We start from the raw sequence: 20,332 nt of genomic DNA on the forward strand, positions 1-20,332 counted from the left end.
TTCAGTTGTCCAAGGCTGGAATCAAACCCAGGGCCCTGGCACCGTGTGGCTCACCACTGAACCACCAACTTGCTGAGTATTTGCAGCATTTACTACTTCTTTAAACAAGCTTTCATAAGCAAATGTAACTTTTTTGTGGTAATAGTTTACCTCATATGTTTTTAATTTTGACGCTTTGTCAATGATTTTAACCACCAGCTACTTCATAAGCCCAAGTTCTTGAATCCAATCGACATCCGCAACATTACATTACTGACCAACATCTCTCAAATGTGGTTTAATTATTTGAGACCAATGCTTAGAGAGAGATATCCAGGCTCTATTGGAAACCAAGCCGTGCGTCACGTGAGTAAAATTATCCTGTAAAGTTATGAAGTCCATTAAAGTTTAATTTATTTTGGAAGCCTATCACAGAATGTAGCAACTTTATCATGCATAAGAACATGAAAGAGGAAAAGGAAATTTAGCCCCTCAAGCCTGCTCCATCATTTAATATGATCACAGCTAATCTCATCTGGGCCACAACTTCAATTTCCTGTCCACTCTTTAATAAAGAAGATTAAGATCATAAGGCCATAAGATGCGATCTCTTGAGGTAATGTTAAAGTGATTCAAAAATAAACTATTTCCTGGCAGCAGAGGGGAGGTGGGGGAATGCAAGAATAAGACAAACATAATCGTAAAATTAGAGTCCAGCTATTTAGAAAGGAAATCAGGAAGCATCTTTGCAGGTAAAGGATAGTGGAACTCTGTCAGTAATTAATGTATAGAGAGATCTTGGAGTTCAAGTCCATAGTTCCCTGAAAGCGGCTATGCATGTAAATAGGGTGTTAAAGAAAGCGTATGGCATGCTTGCCTTTATTGGTCAGGGAACTGAGTATTAGTGTCAGCATTGCCATGTTGCGGCTTTATAAGATTTTGGTTAAGCCACACTTAGAGTATTGTGTTCAATTCTGGTTGCCACATTACAGGAAGGATGTGTAGGCTTTGGAGATGGTGCAGAAAAAGTTTACCAAGATGCTGCCTGGATTAAAGGATATGAACTACAAGAAGAGGCTAGAAAAACTGGGATTGTTTCTTCTGGACCGTTGGAGTCTGAGGGGAGAATTGATAGATGTTTATAAAGTTATCAGATGCATAGATAGGGTTGACGACAGGTATCTTTTTCCAAGAGTTGAAATGTCTAATACTGGGGGGCATGCATTTAAAGTGAGAGGGGAAAAGTTCAAAGGAGATGTGAGGGGTAGGTTTTTTACACAGAAAGTGTAAGGGATGGTGGTGGAGACTGTTACAATAGGGTCATTTTAGGTACTTTTAGATAAGCAAATGAATATGCAAGGAAAGGACGGATATTGTCCAAAGGCAGAAAGGATTAGTTTAATTTGGTGTCACGTTTGGCACAGCTTCATTGGCCAAAGGGCCTATTGATGTGCTGTACACTTCTATGTTCTATGTAAAAGGACTCTGGATGCTGACCTTATTGGAAATTTCAAGATCAAGATTGACAGAAACAAAAGTAGAAACTGCAGGAAAAGCTCAGCAGGTCTGGCAGCATCTATGGAGAGAAATCAGTGTTAATCTTTCAGGTCCAGTGACCCTTCCTCAGAACTTAGAACTTCCTCAAGATTGTTGGAGATTTTTCGGTTAGCATATATCTCCAATGAACAGATTAAATGAGAAACATATGAGCCATGAGCAACATGAACAGGAGAATAACCTGAAAACACAGAATGGTCTCCTGTTTTCAAGGTCTGTCCCAGAATTCAAAGCCTTCATGTTTCATAGAAGAACTCCACGCACTCATGTTACAATAAGTACAAACCCAGATCCAGGAATATTTGTGAGCAGTGTGAGCTATCAGCGCATCATCAGATAAATTTCAAAGTAAAGAATCAGTAGAGTGGAATCATTTATTTACTTTCTATTCATACCAAGTTGAATGCACTAAAAATGCTGGATTGTGTCCAACAATAAAATGCTCTCAATAGTTTTGAAGTTTATATCCTATGGGGTGTAGGTTTGCTCGCTGAGCTGTAGGTTTGATATCCAGATGGTTCATTACCCGGCTAGGTAACATCATCAGTGGCAACCTCCAAGTGAAGCAAAGCTGTTGTCTCCAGCTTTCTATTTATATTTTTCTCCTGGATGGGGTTCCTGGGGTTTGTGGTGATGTCATTTCCTGTTCATTTTCTGAGGGGTTGATAGATGGCATCTAGATCTTTGTGTTTGTTTATGGCAAAGACATGCCAGAGAATTCCTAGAGGCCTGGCACTCCAACCACAACACCATAAACAAACACATAGATCTAGATGCCATCTATCAACCCCTCAGAAAACGAACAGGAAATGACATCACCACAAACCCCAGGAACCCCATCCAGGAGAAAGATATAAATAGAAAGTAGGAGACAATAGCTTCGCTTCACTTGGAGGTCGCCACTGATGATGTTACCTAGCCAGATAATGAAACGTCTGGATATCAAACCTACAGCTCAGCGAGCAAACCTACACCCTAAACCTCAACCTGAGCTACAAACCTTCACAAATCTTGTTTATATTCTATGTTCTATGTAAAAGGACTCTGGATGATGATATTATTGGAAATTTCAAGATCAAGATGGACAGAAATAAAAATAGAAATATATTCTGAAGTTTAAAAGAAATAATTGTATGTATAAGAATGTACGAGGAAAATCACTGATATAGAAATTCAAAGAAAGATTAATTTTCTCTGCTATTTGTTGACAATGATGTTTTGATTCTAGTCACACTGGACAAACTGCAGCTATATGTTCTTGTCCAGTCTAACACAATTTCTAGTCAGTATACAGTTGTGACAGATGAAATTTTTTTTTGATGTTTCAATGTTAACCATTGGTTTTAGCACTGCTGCCTCACAGTTCTCACAGGGACCAGTGTTTGATTCCACCTTTAGGTGACTGTGTGTGGATTTTACACATTGTCTGTGTGGGTTTGCTTTGGTTTCCTCCCACAGTCCAAAGATATGCAGCCTCGGTGGATTGGCCATGCTAAAATGCCCACAGTGTCGAGGGATGAATGGAATGGCCATGACAAAAACAAGATGGGATTGGGTGGGTTTGAGTGGGATGCTGTTTGGAGGGTCGGTATGGACCGAATAGCCTGCATCCACACTATAGATTCTATGGTTCATTCAATGTTTCAAAAGTCTTCACTGTCTCATTTTCTGTGAATTGAAGTCAAGAAAGTAGTATTTTCCTGAACCTCTTCAAAGTTGCTCTGGGTTGTAACAGACATTAAATGGCCTAAGTTCAATTTTTTGAGCTCTATTTTCATCCCTGTTGTAAATTTCTTTCAAATCAACCTGTCCAGGCACATTATGATATATCTTTGGGGTAAGTGAAACTTGAACATGTACCTTCTTGGAAGTACACCGCCCACTATCCCACAAGAGCCCTCATCCCTAGTGTAATTTAGATTTAAGAACGGTATATGTCAATAAGACAAGGATAAAGCCCATGACCGACTGCCATGTGTATTCCAGAAAGAAGGTCATTTGCAGGAGGTTGCAAACATAGTTATCTGTAACTGCAAGTTACAGTTGAAGCTGTTAACAAACTTGTTTGAAATGTTCGAGTAAACTGGATCCACACTACTCAATGTGTGTTCTTTATAAATAATGCTAAAAACATCTGTCCCTGCCCTTAAGATGGCACCTTCAAAGAGATAACTAGAAGAACTCTGTGTGGTGAAATGAAACCAACACCAGAATATTACTAGCATCCTAGGGGCTGGATTCAGAAAGATTAAATAAATAAAGCTCACATTCCCAGGAATACAGAAGGTTAGAGACTATTTCGGTTTTAAGACTTTTAAACAAATTCACAGGATAAATGGGAAAAAAGCTTATATTGGTAAACAGATCTAAGGCAAGGTGAGAGCCAGGTAATACAGGAGAGGAATTAGCAAGCATTTCTTAATGCAAAGGATGATACAAGTTTGAAACCTTCTCTTTAAAAAAAAGCAATAAATATTTGATTAACTATAGATCTAAGATATTGTCAGACTTTCCTTGCCCAAATTATTGAGGGAAATGCATCTAAAGGCGGTGAATGGAATGAGACTAAGTAATATTAGAATAAAGGAGGATAGGTACATAAACTGAATTGCCTACTCCTGAACCTATAATGCCATCATGTTACTCAGCCTTTATTGCTCGCAAGACAAAGCTTTTCACTGTGCTTCAGTACATGTGACAATAAATTCAATTCAATTAAGCAAATAGCTTTAAGTATAAGATGCATTGAACCAGACACCTGTTCAGTTGCTGTGAGAATTAAGCTTTACAAAACTGGTTTCTCTCCACAGCATATCATAAGTCAGTTAGATGAACTCCAGGCTGGCTGGGTCACTGAAGAGGATACCTTCCAGGAAGCTATACCCTATGGAACTGTCACATTTTCAAATATCATCAGCACTTTGAACCCCTCAGCTAAGCGAAGGCTGGTGCTGGCTTGTCATCATGACTCAAAATATTTCAACAAATGGTGGTATAGCAGAGTGTATGTGGGTGCCACTGATTCTGCTGTTCCATGTTCCATGATATTGGAACTTGCTCGTGCATTGGACAAATTATTATTAGAGATAAAGGTACTGTTTTATTTATGAGTCATTATAACATAGGCATTATAAATGAGTAAGTTGGTAAATTATTAAATCTTTGTTATTTTACATCTCAAGCTTGGAAAAATAAATTGCTAAAATGTCAACTTAAACATTCAGATGTTACAGAATATTCAACTTTTGAAGCTATTTATACTAGAATAATCCTTATTGCAAATGACACATGATATGTCCACCTCATCATGGATACTTCAAGATGGAGGTTCAGTAGGACCAGTACATGCATTTCCAAATATTACTGTTGTTTTAAACTTGCTTTTCCCTCTGCTTCAGAGTTGCAAAGGCACGACAAAGCCCCTCTAGTTGGCTGAATTGCTCTTCAGAAATTTAACAGCTATTAAGCTATTAATTGGCTCACGGTGAGACTTTGCATCTTTCTGGAAGGAAAGCCCACTTCAAAACCTGCCAGCCAGTCACATGACACAATTCCCTTGCCCGAGAAACGTCAACGGGTGTAGTGCTAGCCACTTGGATAGCAAACAGACTTCTGCAAAAATCAGTCCGACAGGTCCCACTAGAAGGGCTGGAGTACCAGAGGTTTGGGAGCACAGAAGAGGGAAGCTCATAAGGATGGGAGTACTGTTGTTGTATAAAATTTCCAAATGATGAGTTCTCACTGCATAAAAGGTTTCTTCCCCACATCCCTCTGCATCTCTTCCCCTTTAATCCACTCTTTGTATTGTCAATTAAATGAGAATGTCTCTTGCCCACTTTATTGAAATTTGGCATAATCTTGTATAATCTATCAAATACCCCCCATTGCCAAATATAGAACAACCAAGTTCTTCAACCTAACATCCTTCATCCTGGAACCAGTTTGATAAGTCTCCATTACAACATGCCAGTGGATTCCCAAATCCTTCCTAAAGTGTGGTGGCCAGAACTGGATTCAATACCGTGGCCCAACCAGAATGTTATAAATATTTAATATAATGTCTGTGCTTTTATACTCATAGTTTTCATTTATGAAGCTCACAATCCCAATCATTTTGATGACTACTCTCTCAATATGCACTGCCTCCTACAAAGAAAGTTCTATGCATGTGGAACTCATGTGCACTTTTCATTGTGCCATTTAGCCTATTTTGCCTTTCCCTAGCCATTCTGCCAAAATATATCATTGCAGGTTTATGTATTAAATTCCATCTGCAATTTGCACTAATAACATTTTCAACTCCAATGCAGAAATTTTGGATATAGCTCTATGCCAGGGCTTGAGCAAATAATTTAAACTCACACAGCAATATTGAGATGCTGGAGATACTGTCTTTTGGATGAGATACAATGAGATGACCTTGTTTGACTGTTTAGGATAATGTAAACATCTTACGATGCTACTTGGAGTATTCCTGGTGTCATGATGAGCAATAAACCATAACCAACATCACTTAAGTAGGTTTTTTGGTTATTTGGTGATGGTATGTTCTAGTTCACTTAACGAATTCAAGTTGCTGTGGCAAACATGCACCTTTACATATATATCATAGAGTAGAGCTATGGGTCTTGATGTAGAAACTCCAACTACTTTTCATTACTACTCTCCCACTCTTACTGAGTCCCAGTAGTGTCTGTTGGAAAGATTTGCAGATTCATAATCAACAGAGATGAAGGTTCCTCAGATTTCAATGGGATCTTGATCAGGTGGGCCAATGGGCTGAGGAGTTGACAGATGGAGTTTAATATCGAAAAATGTAAGGTGCTGCATTTTGGAAAAGTAAATCAGAGCTGGACTTATACACTTAATGGTAAGGTCCTAGGGAGTGTTGCTGAACGAAGAGACCTTGGAGTGCAGGTTCATAGTTCCTTGAAAGAAGAGTCACAGGTAGATAGGATAGTGAAGAAGGAATTTGGTATGCTTTCCTTTATTGGTCAGAGCATTGAGTATAAGAGTTCAGAGTCATGTTGTGACTGTACAGGGCATTGGTTAGGACACTTTTGGAATATTGCATGCAATTTTGGTCTCCTTCCTATTGGAAGGATGTTGTAGGGTTCAGAAAAGATTGACAAGGATGTTGCCAGAGTTGGAAGATTTGAGCTATACAGAGAGGCTGAAAAGGCTGGGGCTGGTTTACCTGGAGCATCGGAGGCTTGGGGTGGGAGGGGTGACCTTATACAGGTTTATAAGGGGCATGGATAGGATAAACAGACAAGGTCTTTTCCCTGGGGTGGGAGTTCAGAACTAGAGGACATAGATTCAGGATGAGAGGGGAAAGATAAAGAAAGGACCTAAGGGGTAACTTTTCCACACAGAGGGTGGTGAATGTATGGAATGAGCTGCCAGGTGGAGGCTGATACAATTACAGCTTTTAAAAGGCATTTAGATGGGTATATGAATAGGAAGGGTTAAAAGGGATATGGGCCAAGTGCTGGCAAATGGGCCTAGATTAGGTTAGGATATCTAGTCGCCAAGGACGAGTTGGACGGAAGGGTCTCTTTCCGTGCTGTACATCTCTATGACTCTGTTATGGTCATGTTATTAATAAACTATCCTTGGCCATCAAGTTCTGGGTAGGATTTAAAACCAGAGCTTCAGGCTCAGAGGTAGGGAGTCTGCCCACTGCACCACAAGATCTCTTTTCTGGTTACTTATCCAGCTCAAGTTATGGGACCGTGTTGTACATAAAATTACAACAAGTACCTACCAAAGCTTACATAGCACCAAAGCTTTGTACATCAAATGGAACTCACTGCCTAAAAGACGTGGGAGCCCTCAAGACATTTGTGAACTACTTACATGAATTCAAAGCTATGGCCAAGTGCTGGAAAATGGGATGAGAATAGATGGATATTTGATGATTGTTACAGACACAATGGGCTGAAGGGCCTTGTTTTGAGCTGTTAAAAACTGTATGACTCTGTAATTACATGATGCCAACCAAGTAACAAGCAATAATTTGCTTCTAAGAGAGAGTTGAGTCAGCTTCTCTTTACATTCAATACTTATAACCGTGACACAGACCCCACCATTAACATCTTTGGGGGTTGCCAATGAACAGAAATGTAAGTTGAAAGTCATATAAATGCTGTTACTACGATAGTAGATCAGAAACTATGAGCCTTAGAGTGACTGGTTAAATACCTGACACTCCAAAATTTCAAGGCATAAGTCAGAAATGTGATAGAATGCTATCCACTTGTTTGAATGGATTCAACTGCAATAGCTATCAAGAAAATGAACACCATTCAGGATTAGCTAGTTTACTTGATTGACAACTGATCTACCACTTTAAACATTTACTATCACACTGGAATGATATCCTCTTACGAGCATGAAATTTATTATTTCCTCTTGCGAGGTCACAGTGTTTCTTATTTATAGGATACACTGCAACTAACTGCAAAGTAGTACATCTGAAATGGTCATCGCTGCCACTTAAAAGACAAGGCCATATTTATAAGATTATGTCCAAGATTCCTCCCAAGTCATTCGGATTTGGATCTGTATTATCCTTTGTTCATTGACAATGGGCCAAAATCCTGCAGCTTCCTGCCTAACAGTGTTTTATGAGTATCATCATCGCAGGTTCAAGAAAGTTGCACACCACCATTTTCTCCAAGACAAGTAGGAATGGGCACAAACTTGCCAATAATAACTGATCCTGGCAAATTACTTCTTAAACAGTGACTGTAATAAAGCATTGACTGGGAAGTGCTTTTGGGGTATTCTGAGGGTGTGAATTGTGCCACATTATTGCACTGACAACTAAATTGTTGCAACAGTCTGTGGTCCAACAAATTCTAAACCAGTTACAAAACACAAACCCATTTCAACTACTTCTAGGTATATTGTAAGGCCACACGTAGTTTTTAAGCAGGCTGATCAAATAATCATGTATTAAATGGCAGACACAGTGAACAAAAGAAATTTAAACAAGTCAGTAGCATGCATAGATGTTCAATAAGCAAATACTGATATACTTCAAAGTGAATGGTATTTAATTTGAGCAGTGAATAATCACCATAAAACTAGCACAGCACTTGCAAATAATAGAATGTGGTGCTAATAATGCTAAGGTCAGAAGTTCTAACAACATAAAGGGTCAAATACTTAAAGGAATACCTCTAAACCAATAGTGTATGAATATTTAAAACTGGGCCACAAAATATGTATTATAATCATATTATATCACAACAATTGAAAACTAACAAGGCTTCACCCAGAAAATCGACTCAATATCAAGTTTACTTACTGGTCATGCTGTCTACAGTTTAAATTGGTCATACCATTAAAATAGCAACAATATCATCTATTGGTGAACATTTCAAAGTGTTATGATGATATGTGGTATAACTCATACATGCGCTATGTTTTCCACCATCTTTGTTTCAATTGAGTTGAGTTTTAACATTTGAAAATGTTCCAATGGAAATGCAATTTTATTTAGTCAGCAACCTGAATATTCCAAGTGTAGGTAAAGCCTTCTTAAACGTATTTCTCTTTTGTTTAGAATGCTGGAGAGAGACCAGATCTTACCCTGCAGCTAATTTTTTTTGATGGCCAAGAAGCAATTGAATCTTGGTCTGAGATTGACTCACTGTATGGCTCTCGACATTTGGCGAACAAAATGGAGATCGTTAAACATCCACCTGGTGCCAGTGATACCAACCAGTTGCATGGAATTGTAAGTGCTCACTATCTTTGAGACAGGAAAATAATACAAGAAGTGATTAATACTAATAGACAAGGTATACTTTGCTTATTATCATGTTTATTGGCATGATCTGCTTCAATAAAATACTTAAGTAAAATAGGGCAATTTTGTTTTACATAGATAGAATATTAAATTTTGTAAAGATCCAATAAAATGTATGTTCTCAGAGTCTAATGACATCGTGAAACTGGATAGATATGTTAGCAGCATTGTCGTTAATGACAGAGTGAAGCCAGTGTCTAGTTAATGCTGATAAGTGATCAGCATATCTGGTTAATGACCAGGAGAAATGTGATGTCTGGTTAATTGTTGGATTGTGTGGAGTGTTTGAATAATAGCTGGGTAAGATCCAGGCAATTGCTAAATTTGATTGCAATACTTATTAATGGCTACAGTGGAATAATTAATTAACGATAGTTTAAAGTTATAGTCCCAGTGTTATTCATTGTGTGAGTTTGGAATTGCTTGACCTAATGATGGTGCATGATTGGAATACCCGCATTAAAAGTAGTAAGAGATTGGAGTGACTGGTAGTGTGAGGTTGGAGCATGTGTGTTATTGAAAAGTTGGTGTTAGTAAAATTGTAAATTTGGGAAAGCCTTGCACGGTTCTTTTTGGTTTTTTTTCTGGCCTTAAGTTAAACTGGATCTCTGGCAGCAACTTGGGTTTGCCAATACACAGAGAGCCCGAAACACTTGTGTCAAAAGGCTGCATAGTTAGCAGACCAAAGAGGACTTTTCCCGAGACAACAAGTTCTGAATTTAGCCAATCAATTTGAATCAGGCCCTTACATATCAAAAACTTATCAAATTTAAATCTGATGGTTTTGACAACTTAGGACCAATCTGATTGTAAAAACATTGAAAGGTCATCAAGGGTATAAAAGAAGGGGGCAGTTGAAAAATTGGCAGAGCTAACTGCCACCCTGATAGAGTTAACAGGCTATCACCGAAATTGGCTATCACCATCATCTTCGAGGAGAAAGTGAGGACTGCAGATGCTGGAGATCAGAGCTGAAAATGTGTTGCTGAAAAAGCGCAGCAGGTTAGGCAGCATCCAAGGAACAGGAGAATCGACGTTTCGGGCATAAGCCCTTCTTCAGGAATCTTTCCTTTCCTGAAAAGGGCTTATGCCCGAAACGTCGATTCTCCTGTTCCTTGGATGCTGCCTGACCTGCTGCGCTTTTCCAGCAACACATTTTCAGCAGCTATCACCATCATCTATATATTAGAGAAAGCACCATCCAAATAATAATAGTACCAATGGCAGAGAAGACATTCCTGACTGAAGAAACCAAGGGAGGAGACATTTCTGACAGAAGAGAAGGAAGAAGGCAGAGAAAATTCTGAAAGACAACCTGGCTATAATTTCAAGAGACTAAATTCTATGTTTCTGTATGAGTGGTATTTAAATTTATCGGAACAGCATACTATTCAAATTTTGTGTTATTCAGGAAGAGTTAGTAGTTAGAAAAGAATTGTTTGGTTTGTCAATATTTCAGTTAAGTTGTTCACTGCTTGATTTAGATAAGTAAACTGTCACTTGTTGATTGTAAAGTGTCAGGGATTTCTTTTATTTAACCACTAGAAGTTGCTGAAAATGGGTTTAAACCACTTCTCACAGTCCTTTTAACAGATTTTTTTAGATTAGATTAGATTTCCTTCAGTGTGGAAATAGGCCTTTCGGCCCAACAAGTCCACACTGACCCTCCGAAGATTAACCCACCCAGACCCATTTCTTCTGAATGATGCACCTAACACTATGGGCAATTTAACATGGGCAATTCACCTGACCTGCACATCTTTTGAGTGTGGGAGGAAACTGCAGCACCTTGAGGAAACTCACGCAGACACAGGGAGAATGTGCAAACTCCGCACAGACAGTGACCCAAGGTGAAACACTCCTCTTTGCGTGTTTCAGTTTTGGTTGTCGGTGGCGGTGGGGGGTGTCAATCTCCACTTTACAGCAGTATTGTTACTTTTATTGATGATCTGGATGTGTGATGTGGGCACAATCTGTAAATTTGCATTCTGATCAAGTGTAAAGATTGAAGATAATGATTGTTAGCTTTGGGGCATCTTAACGTGTTGGCAACTGGGCTCATGACTGGTAGGTAAGGTTAAACTTGGATAATCACAGTGTTATGCAAATAGGTATTGTAAAAGTTTAACATTTGTACATTCTTCAGAGAAAAAAGATACAGAAATAAATTTAATTCAGCTTTCTACTGCAGCTATCTTGAAACGTACATGAGCAATCTTGCCAATTTTTAACTGGAGCAAATAGTATGGTGGGACACATTTATGGGATAACTGCACAAAAGAGAAGTTTTTTGTTTTGTTTTTGCACGAGATCTTGTTTAAATTTGACCTACTTTGGAATACTGTGTCCAGATTTGTTCTTTTCTCATGGTGAGTGACCATTGAGGCTTTCTAACTCCTTAGCTATGAAAACAAACTGTAAGAATTGGAACTCTTGTGAGAAGCATAGAATTATGGGTGATCTGACAAAGATGAAGGAAATAGATCGTGTTCCCAAATTGACAGTTTGTTCCAACTAAGTAAGATAAGAAGGTCCAGAGGTCACAACATTAAGTTGCGTAACACACCAGATCTAGGCTGGATATCAGGCAGTGCTCCTTTTCTCTGAGAATAAATAATGTTTCATGGTGGATTTGTTAAATTTCTTTAGGCAACAGTTTGACTTGTTTCTGCACGGTATAGTTATCACTTCTTTTAAAAAAATTAAGAATGTCAAAACCTGACTGATTTCCTGGACTACTTCTGATTGCTTAGATGGCTGAGAGAGAAATTTTCCAAACTTTTTTCTCCCCAGATTTTCTTATTTTTACTTGGCTTTTCACCTTGTCCATGAAATCACACAGGTTTAGATGGAATGGATCGATAAATTTTGCAACACGTGACAGTGCAATTATATGGAACAGGCTGGATGGACCAAAGGGTCTTACTTCTTCATCACTGTTTATATGTTACTAACTTGATATAAGATGGGTACTGTTGCCTTAGAATTTATTGTTTTCCATGTAAACTGTAGATATATGAGTCCTACTGTCATGAAAGTTAGGAAACTTTCCTTTGTCTTACTTTACTTCTATTAATGACTTCTACTAAAATCCATGCGACCGTTTGAGATTTCTTTAAGGATATACATAGAGAAATGGTTAGAGAAACATATGTTATACATTTGTAGAAAAGGGTACACTGATATGTTTCTCTTTGTGATAGTGTATGGACGTAAAGCTGAAAACTATTGAGTGGATATCTTTTAGCTTTAAAAACAAAGTATTGATTTTAGGAACCCCAACTACTTTATTTTAATTTAAAAGCTGCTTATTTTTAACTAAAGCTGCAAAGTGGTATTGCACAAAGGTCAATGCTGGAATAATTTTATGTTCACAAATAAAAATAACTGGTCTTGAGGATCAGATGCTTAATTTCAATATTCACAGACAATGTCTCATGTTTAACAGGGTTTTGAAGCGTGTGGGGATTAGGGTTGCTTTTGAGGTTACAGTCAATCCAGAGCAGAACCTGCAACTAAATATAGGAACTTGTGAATAATCTTGTTCATTTTTAATGGCTAACAAATTTGTAGATAGATTGGTGTGAAGTTGCATGTTTTAGTGGGAAGAATAAGGAGACTCTACACTCCTTGAAAAGTAATTGTTTAAATTAAGTTGAGGAGAGGAGGAGTCTGGGGGATTCAGATCTGCAAATCACTGAAAGTAGTCATTTAGTTTAATTCAGCTGCTAACAAAACGCAAGGTTTCACTTTTTGAAAGACAGCAAAGATACAAATAAGGAAGTTTCATATATTCAGTTTGAAGGAAGATATTAATATAGCGATAAAATAATTTATCAGCTGATAAATATTTAGTACAGAATTTACATCTGATGGAACCTTGCAAGTTGAGATAATTGTTAACTTGTTGATTAGTGATTTTTTTTAGAAAATTGACAAACTGCTTCCATTCCTCATAGGACCTACTGGTTTTATTGGATTTAATTGGTGGACCAAATCCGAGATTTCCAAGTTATTTTCCAAATACAGCTCGATGGCATAAAAGACTACAGCTAATAGGTAACTGAAACTTAACTGAAATTCTCTTCAATCTGTGCAAGATTCCATTTCCTAGGCAACTCCATTTCATTTCCTGTCAATTGTCTGAGGCTGAAGCAAATTGCTCACAACCACGATATGCTGAGATGGGCTTATGACCAACTATTTGCACCATCCCCTATTTCCTCCATATTATTAACCAGCTCTGCTCCTGCCTCAATTTAACTGTCACTGAAGCCTTCATCCACCACACACCACACCTTGTTATCACATGGTCTGCTACTACACACAATCCATTGTTAGCCACTAAAGTTCCCATTGGCAGCTATTCATTCTCCTAGGTTGAACACTATCCATTCCCTTGTCTGTCCGACTTTTCTTCTTGCTCTTTGGGCTCTATCCTCCATTCCCCATCCATTCTCTTACATAAAAAGCAACATTTTCCTTGCAACCAACAGTTCCGAAAAAGCATCACTTGAATCAAAACATCAACTCTGATTTCTCTCCACAGATGGCTGGCAGACCTGCTGAGCTTTTCCAGCAATTTCTGTTTTGCTTCTAATGTCCCCTTTTCTGGGTTGTTGTACTAATTTGTTGATTAATACTCCTGTGAAGTCCCTTGGGATATTTTACAACATTAAAGATGCTACATAAATACAAATGTGCAACAAACATTAGCTGGCAAATATCCCAACTCAGGCTAAGATAGGAGCTTCTGGGATATAAATAAGTCTAAACAGTAATGCCTGGGTGTTGTGCCTGTCATCTTGCAAAGGACGTGGAGGTGCTGGTGTTGGACTGGGGTGGATAAAGTTCAAATCCAACAGGTTTATTTGGAAGCACTAGTTTTCAGAGCGTCGTTCCATCATCAGGTGGTTGTGGAGATTAAGATCACCCTCACAGAATTTACAGCCAAAGGAGTCCAGTGTCATGGAGATGTGACACAGTAAAAATCTTTTATTAAACCTTTCATCTTTTATAATGGGATATGCTGGTTTCTGTTCTTTGATATCCCATATTTACATATCAAGGAACAGAAATCAGCATATTCCATTATAAAAGATGCAAGTTTAATCTAAGATTGTTTACTGTATCACATCTCCATGACACTGGACTCCTTTGGCTATAACTTCTATGAGCGTGATCTTAACCTCCACAAATCACCTGATAAAAGAGTGGTGCTCTGCAAATTACTGCTTCCAAATAAACCTGTTGGACTATAACTTGGTGTTGCGTAATTTTTAATCTTGCAAAGGGTAAATAAAGGAAACATGGACAGTATGGATACTTGGAAGTTTGCCTTACAGGGATGAGTTGTAACAGCACAGAATTTGATCTTTAAAGATTAAATAAACAGGAAGGTGAATAATTACCCAGATCTTACACAATCTATACAATGACTAGACATCGTAGGAAAAAAGGTCCAAAATGATTTATGACTACTGGGGATTCTTACATGCAGAAACTTGAATTAAATTTCAAATGGCACCTCAGGGAATTATGTTGATTAAAGAACAGTAGAACTTGAGTGGCAACTCCTCGGATAAGCAATTCAATATGTTTCAAAATCTGTGCATTCAACTTGGTTTTAATGCTACAAAAAGCACAAAAATCTGAAGCAAAAATGTAAGGGAGGGAAAAGATCACAGATCATCTTGATAATCCATGTTGAGAACCAAGGAATAACAAGCTGATGTATGAATGGGTAACATTGAGTAAACTGAAATTGGGTTGATATATAAAAAAGAGCAACATTAAATGAACCTTTCCCATCCTTCAGGACTTTATTAAGGTCTTTTTGAGGCCACGTTAGAATACTTGATAGAGTCTTTGAAAAACAACATAAGTGCAGAGAAGGGTCATTTAACACATTGCTGGGATGAAGGGCTTATTTTATGAACAAGTGTCAAAACAGGTTGGCCTATACCCATTGGGAGTTTTGAAGAATAAAACATAATATTCTGAGGGGTGTCAGTAGGGTGGATACCAAGAAGCTTTTAATCTGATTTACAGACTAGAACGAGCGTATACAATTTAAGAAGAAGAGATCTTTCTTATTCGAGAGAGAGATGAGAAGAAATGTTTTATCTCTGAGGGTTATTAGTACGTTGAATTCTCTTACCCAGAAAGCAGTAGAGGTTTTTCTTTACCAAGGTAGAGTTACACAAAGGAGTCAGGGGTTTTAGTGTGCAGAGAAGTGGAGTTGAGACCACAACCAGATCAATTATGAATGGAGCAGACTCTAAGGGCCAAATTGCCTATGTCCTATGTTCTTACGATTTTCTTAAACAAATTTCAGGCTCTCAAGTGATGGGCACTTCAAATTTGAAGGAAGGGTTAAATCTTGTTTTAAAAAAAGTGAAAATAAAATTAAAACTAGATTATAGAATAGAATGTATTCAGAGTGTGAAAGTAGCAACTCCAAAAAACAGCAATAGTTCAATGCCAAGCAGACACCTAAAATACATTATATGTTTAATTTTGGTAGATAATCCCTTATTGGAGAAACATAACAGAAAGCACATCTCGAAGAGAGGATTTAACTAGTGTAATGGAGCAATGCACTGTAATTTGGAGAATAACATACTGAACCATTTATAAAGTGCAACTAAACCAATTAGGTTAATGTTGTTCAACAGAGCGACGTCTGCATCGACAGGGTCTACTGAATGATCATTCCAATGAGGTGAAATACTTCTGGACTAAAATGCAAGCAGGGCACATTGATGATGACCATACACCATTTTTGCAAAGAGGTATGTTGCAACATGTCAGACAGTCAGAGAGTCATAGCACAGCACGGAAACAGACCCTTTGGTCCAACTCATCCATGCAGACCAAATAAGAGCATAAGAGGTATATTTGGTAAGTTTGCAGATGACACCAAAATTGGAGGTGTAGTGGACAACTAATCTAGTCTCATTTGCCAGCACTTGGCCCTTATCCCTCTAAATCCTTCTTATTCATATATCCATCCAAATCCCTTTTAAGTGTTGCACCACCACTTCCTCTGGCAGCTCATTCCATACATGCACCACCCTTTGTAAAAGTTGCCCCTTAGTCTCTTTTATATCTTTCCCCTCTCACTCTAAACCTATGCCCTCTAGTTCTGGACTCCCCCATCCCAGGGAAAATACCTTGTCTATTTATCCTATCCATGCCTCTTATGATTTCATAGACCTCTATAAGATCACCCCTCAGCCTTTGATGCTCCAGGAAGAACAGCCACAGACTATTCAGCCTCTCATTTTAGCTCAAATTCTCCAAACCTGGCAACATCCTTGAAAATCTTTTCTGAACCCTTTCAAGTTTCACAACATCCTTCCAATAGGAAGGAGACCAGAATTGCATGCAATATTCCAAAAGTGGCTGAACCAATGTCCTGTACAGACCTCCCAACTCCTATACTCAGTACTCTGACCAATAAGGGAAAACATACCAAACGCCTTCTTCATTATCACATCAACTTGGGATTTTACTTTCAAGGAGCTATGAATCTGCACTGCAAGGTCTCCTGTTCAGCAACACTCCCTAAGACCTTACCATTAAATGTATAGGCCCTGCTCTGATAGGCTTTTCCAAATGCAGCACCTCGCATTTATCTAAATTAAACTCCATCTTCCACTCCTCAGCCCATTGACTCATTTGATCAAGATCCCATTGTAATTTGAGGTAACCTTCTTCGCTGTCTACTACACCTCCAATTTTGGTGTCATCTGCAAACCTACTAACTGGACCTCTTGCGCTCACATCCAAATCATTTATATAAATTACAAAAAGTAGTGGACCCATCACAAATCGTTGTGGCACTCCACTGGTCACAAGTCTCCAGTCTGAAAAGCAACCCCCCACCACCACCCTCTGTCTTCGACCTACGAGCCAGTTTTGTATCCAAATGGCTAGTACTTCCTATATTTCATGAAATCTAACCTTGCTAACCAGTCTCCTATGGAGTCATAGGGCACATAAACAGGCCCTTTGGCCCAACTCGTCCATGTCAACTAGTTTTCCTAGTTTGAATTAGCCTCATTTGCCTGCATCTGTCCCATATTCCTCTAAACCCTTCCTAAACATGTACCTGTCCAAATGTCTTCTAAGTGTTGCAACTGTACATGCCTCTGCAACCTCGTTTGGCAGGTTGTTCCATATATGCACTATCCTCTGTGTGAAATGTTGCCCCTCAGGTCCCTTTTAAATCTTTCCCCTCTCCCCTATGCCCTTTAGTTTCGAACTCTCCTATCCTGGGGAAAGACCTTGGCTATTCACATTATCTATGTCCCTCATGATTTCATAAAACTCTATGAAGTCAATCCTGGTGTATTCAGAGTCTCCTTATTAATCAAACCTTCCAGTCTTAGTAACATCCTTGTAAATCATTTCTGCATCCTTTCCAGTTAATAAAGTAAGGAAAGGCGTTTTCTCCTTTCACATGTAACAAAATTGTAGATTTTCCACATAGATTATGTACAAGTAGAAATACTTGCATGGAGTACAAACGCAAAGAACATGATGCACCTATAAAACAATTTGGTTCAGCCTGAAATGTAGTCAAGGTATATGATGCTGGAAAAGCACAGCCAGTTAGGCAGTCTCCGGGGCACAGGACGTTTTGAGCATAAGCCCTTCATCAGGAATGAGAGCATTGGTTTAAGGTGAAAGGGGAAAGAGGTGAGAGGGGTTTATGCTCAAAATGTTGATTCTCCTACACCTCAGATGCTGTGCTTTTCCAGCACCACACTCTTCGACTCTGATCTCCAGCATTTGTAATCCTCACTTTCTCTCAGCTTGAAATGTTGTATAAGATATCCCCTCCTATCCAAAAGTAGAGTGTTCCTATGAAACCTTTCATAAGCTGAAATGGCATAAATTGAAGAAGCATTAATTTTATGGGAAAAATTTTGCTGTTTTTCGTAAAAGTGAAAATCATCTTTGGATTTCTTTTGGTTAACGTGAACAGGTATTAATGTGAATCTTCCATAAAAGTGAAGTGGCGTAAAGCGAACTTTCAAAAAGCGGGGAATACTTGCACCATGTCCAATTCTATTCACGGCATTTTAGGAAAGACAGTATTACATTTTATAGGGTGCAGAAAAGATTCATAAGAAGGTTCTAGAGTTGAGGAACTTCATTTATGTTACTAAATTAGAGAAGCAGGGATATGGAAGGATCATGAGAGATTTGTTAAAGTTGTTCAAGATCATGAAAGTTTGGACAAAATAGAAATGGAGAAACTGTTGATGTTGGTTGAAGGACCAAAAACCACAAGTCACTGATTCAAGGTGACGAGCAAAAGAAGCAACATTTTTAGGAGAATGGTCCCAGGAACAAGGGATGTTAGTGGCAGGGTTAGGTTGAAACCATAGAAACATAGAAATTAGTTGCAGAAATAGGCCATTCGGCCCTTTGAGCCTGCACCACTATTCAATATGATCAGAGCTGATCACACAATTTCAGTATCCCATTCCCGCTTTCTCTCCATAGCCTTTGATCCCTTTAGCTGCAAGGGCCACATCCAGCTCCCTCATGAATATATCTAATGAACTGATCCCAACAGCTTCCTGTGGAAGAGAATTCCACAGGTTCAGAACTCTGAGTGAAAAAAATTCTTCCTTATCTCAGAATAGCTTACCCCTTATTCTTAGACTATGACCCCTGGTTCTGGACCTACTCAACATCAAGAACATTCCTCCGGAATAGACTGTCCAGTCCCAGCAGTATTTTGTATATTTCTATGAGATTCCCCCCATCATTCTTCTAAATTCTAGCGAATACAAACCCAGTCAATTCAGTCTTTCCTTACTTCAGTCCTGCCATCCTGAGAATCAGTCTGGTGAACATTCACTAACAAAAATGTCCTTCCTCAGACTAAGAGATCAAAAGTGCATACATTATTCAAGGTGTGGCCTCACCAAGGCCACCACACTAATTGTGAATAGGAATTTGTTACACACTTAATGCTAATGACCTGGGAATATGGTGCCTTAGGCTGTGGTGCAAAATGGAGACAATGACTTCAAAACAACTGTTAATTATTTCAAAAGAGTATTGGTTGGCATTTGGGGAAAAAGACTTGTAGAATATTGGGGAAAGTGCATGGGAATGCAACAGATTGTTTTGCTGTATAAACAGCAACAGATACGATGGGTCAAATGTCCTCCTACTGAGTCATAATGACTTCGTGAATAAATGCTGCAAAGTAACACAATTAGCATAGTCCAATAATATTTAAACAGTTATTAGTCTGCATAAAAAGGACAGAAAATAATTGGATTTGTTTGTGGAACTCCAGGTAGAACATGTTCACATTGGTTTTCAGCATGTTTCATAAATAGTGTGCCTTTCGCAAAGGACTGCTTCACATGAAATAAATGTCTTTTAGTGACATATTGCAATTCAAACATCATTTGACCATAATGCAACACTAACACAAATTCAATAAATGCAAGTAATTGGTCAATGTTTAATATTACATAGATGTTCCCATTCTGCACATCATGCCTTCGCCCTTCCCCCAAGTATGGCACAGGATGGAGGATAATGAAGACAACCTGGATCCAACAACAATTGATAACCTCAATAAAATTTTGCAGATATTTGTTTTGGAGTATCTCATATTGTGATGATTTGGAGGTGCCGATGTTGGACTGGGATGGACAAAGTTAAAAATCACAACACCAGGTCATCATCCAACAGGTGTATTTGGAAGCACTAGCTTTCAAAGTGCTGCTCCTCATCAGGTGGTTGTCCTGATGAAGAAGTAGCGCTTCAAAAGCTAATACTTCCAAATAAACTTGTTGGACTATAACTTGGTGTTGTGTCATATTATGATGTTGCCTTAATGTTTACCAAATGGATGGCTATGACAGACCCATGTATTGCAAACTAAATAAATTTAAGAAAGCAGTTACAGATTCTGCTGCAACTAGGAATCATTATTTA

At 38.5% G+C, this 20,332-nt stretch overlaps 1 protein-coding gene across 1 annotated transcript; it reads left to right on the forward strand.

The window, feature by feature from the left end:
* Positions 1–261: 261 nt before the first annotated feature.
* On the forward strand, positions 262–20,017 carry LOC122553212 (glutaminyl-peptide cyclotransferase-like). The gene is made up of 7 exons (XM_043696806.1): positions 262–345; positions 4,347–4,628; positions 8,061–8,083; positions 9,124–9,283; positions 13,315–13,414; positions 16,033–16,149; positions 19,868–20,017. Exons 1-7 carry the CDS (start codon positions 271–273, stop codon positions 20,011–20,013), a joined length of 903 nt encoding a protein of 300 aa, XP_043552741.1. The 5' UTR covers positions 262–270; the 3' UTR covers positions 20,014–20,017.
* Positions 20,018–20,332: the final 315 nt, after the last annotated feature.

The sequence above is a fragment of the Chiloscyllium plagiosum genome, chromosome 9 (assembly GCF_004010195.1).
Source record: "Chiloscyllium plagiosum isolate BGI_BamShark_2017 chromosome 9, ASM401019v2, whole genome shotgun sequence".
Taxonomy (NCBI): domain Eukaryota; kingdom Metazoa; phylum Chordata; class Chondrichthyes; order Orectolobiformes; family Hemiscylliidae; genus Chiloscyllium; species Chiloscyllium plagiosum.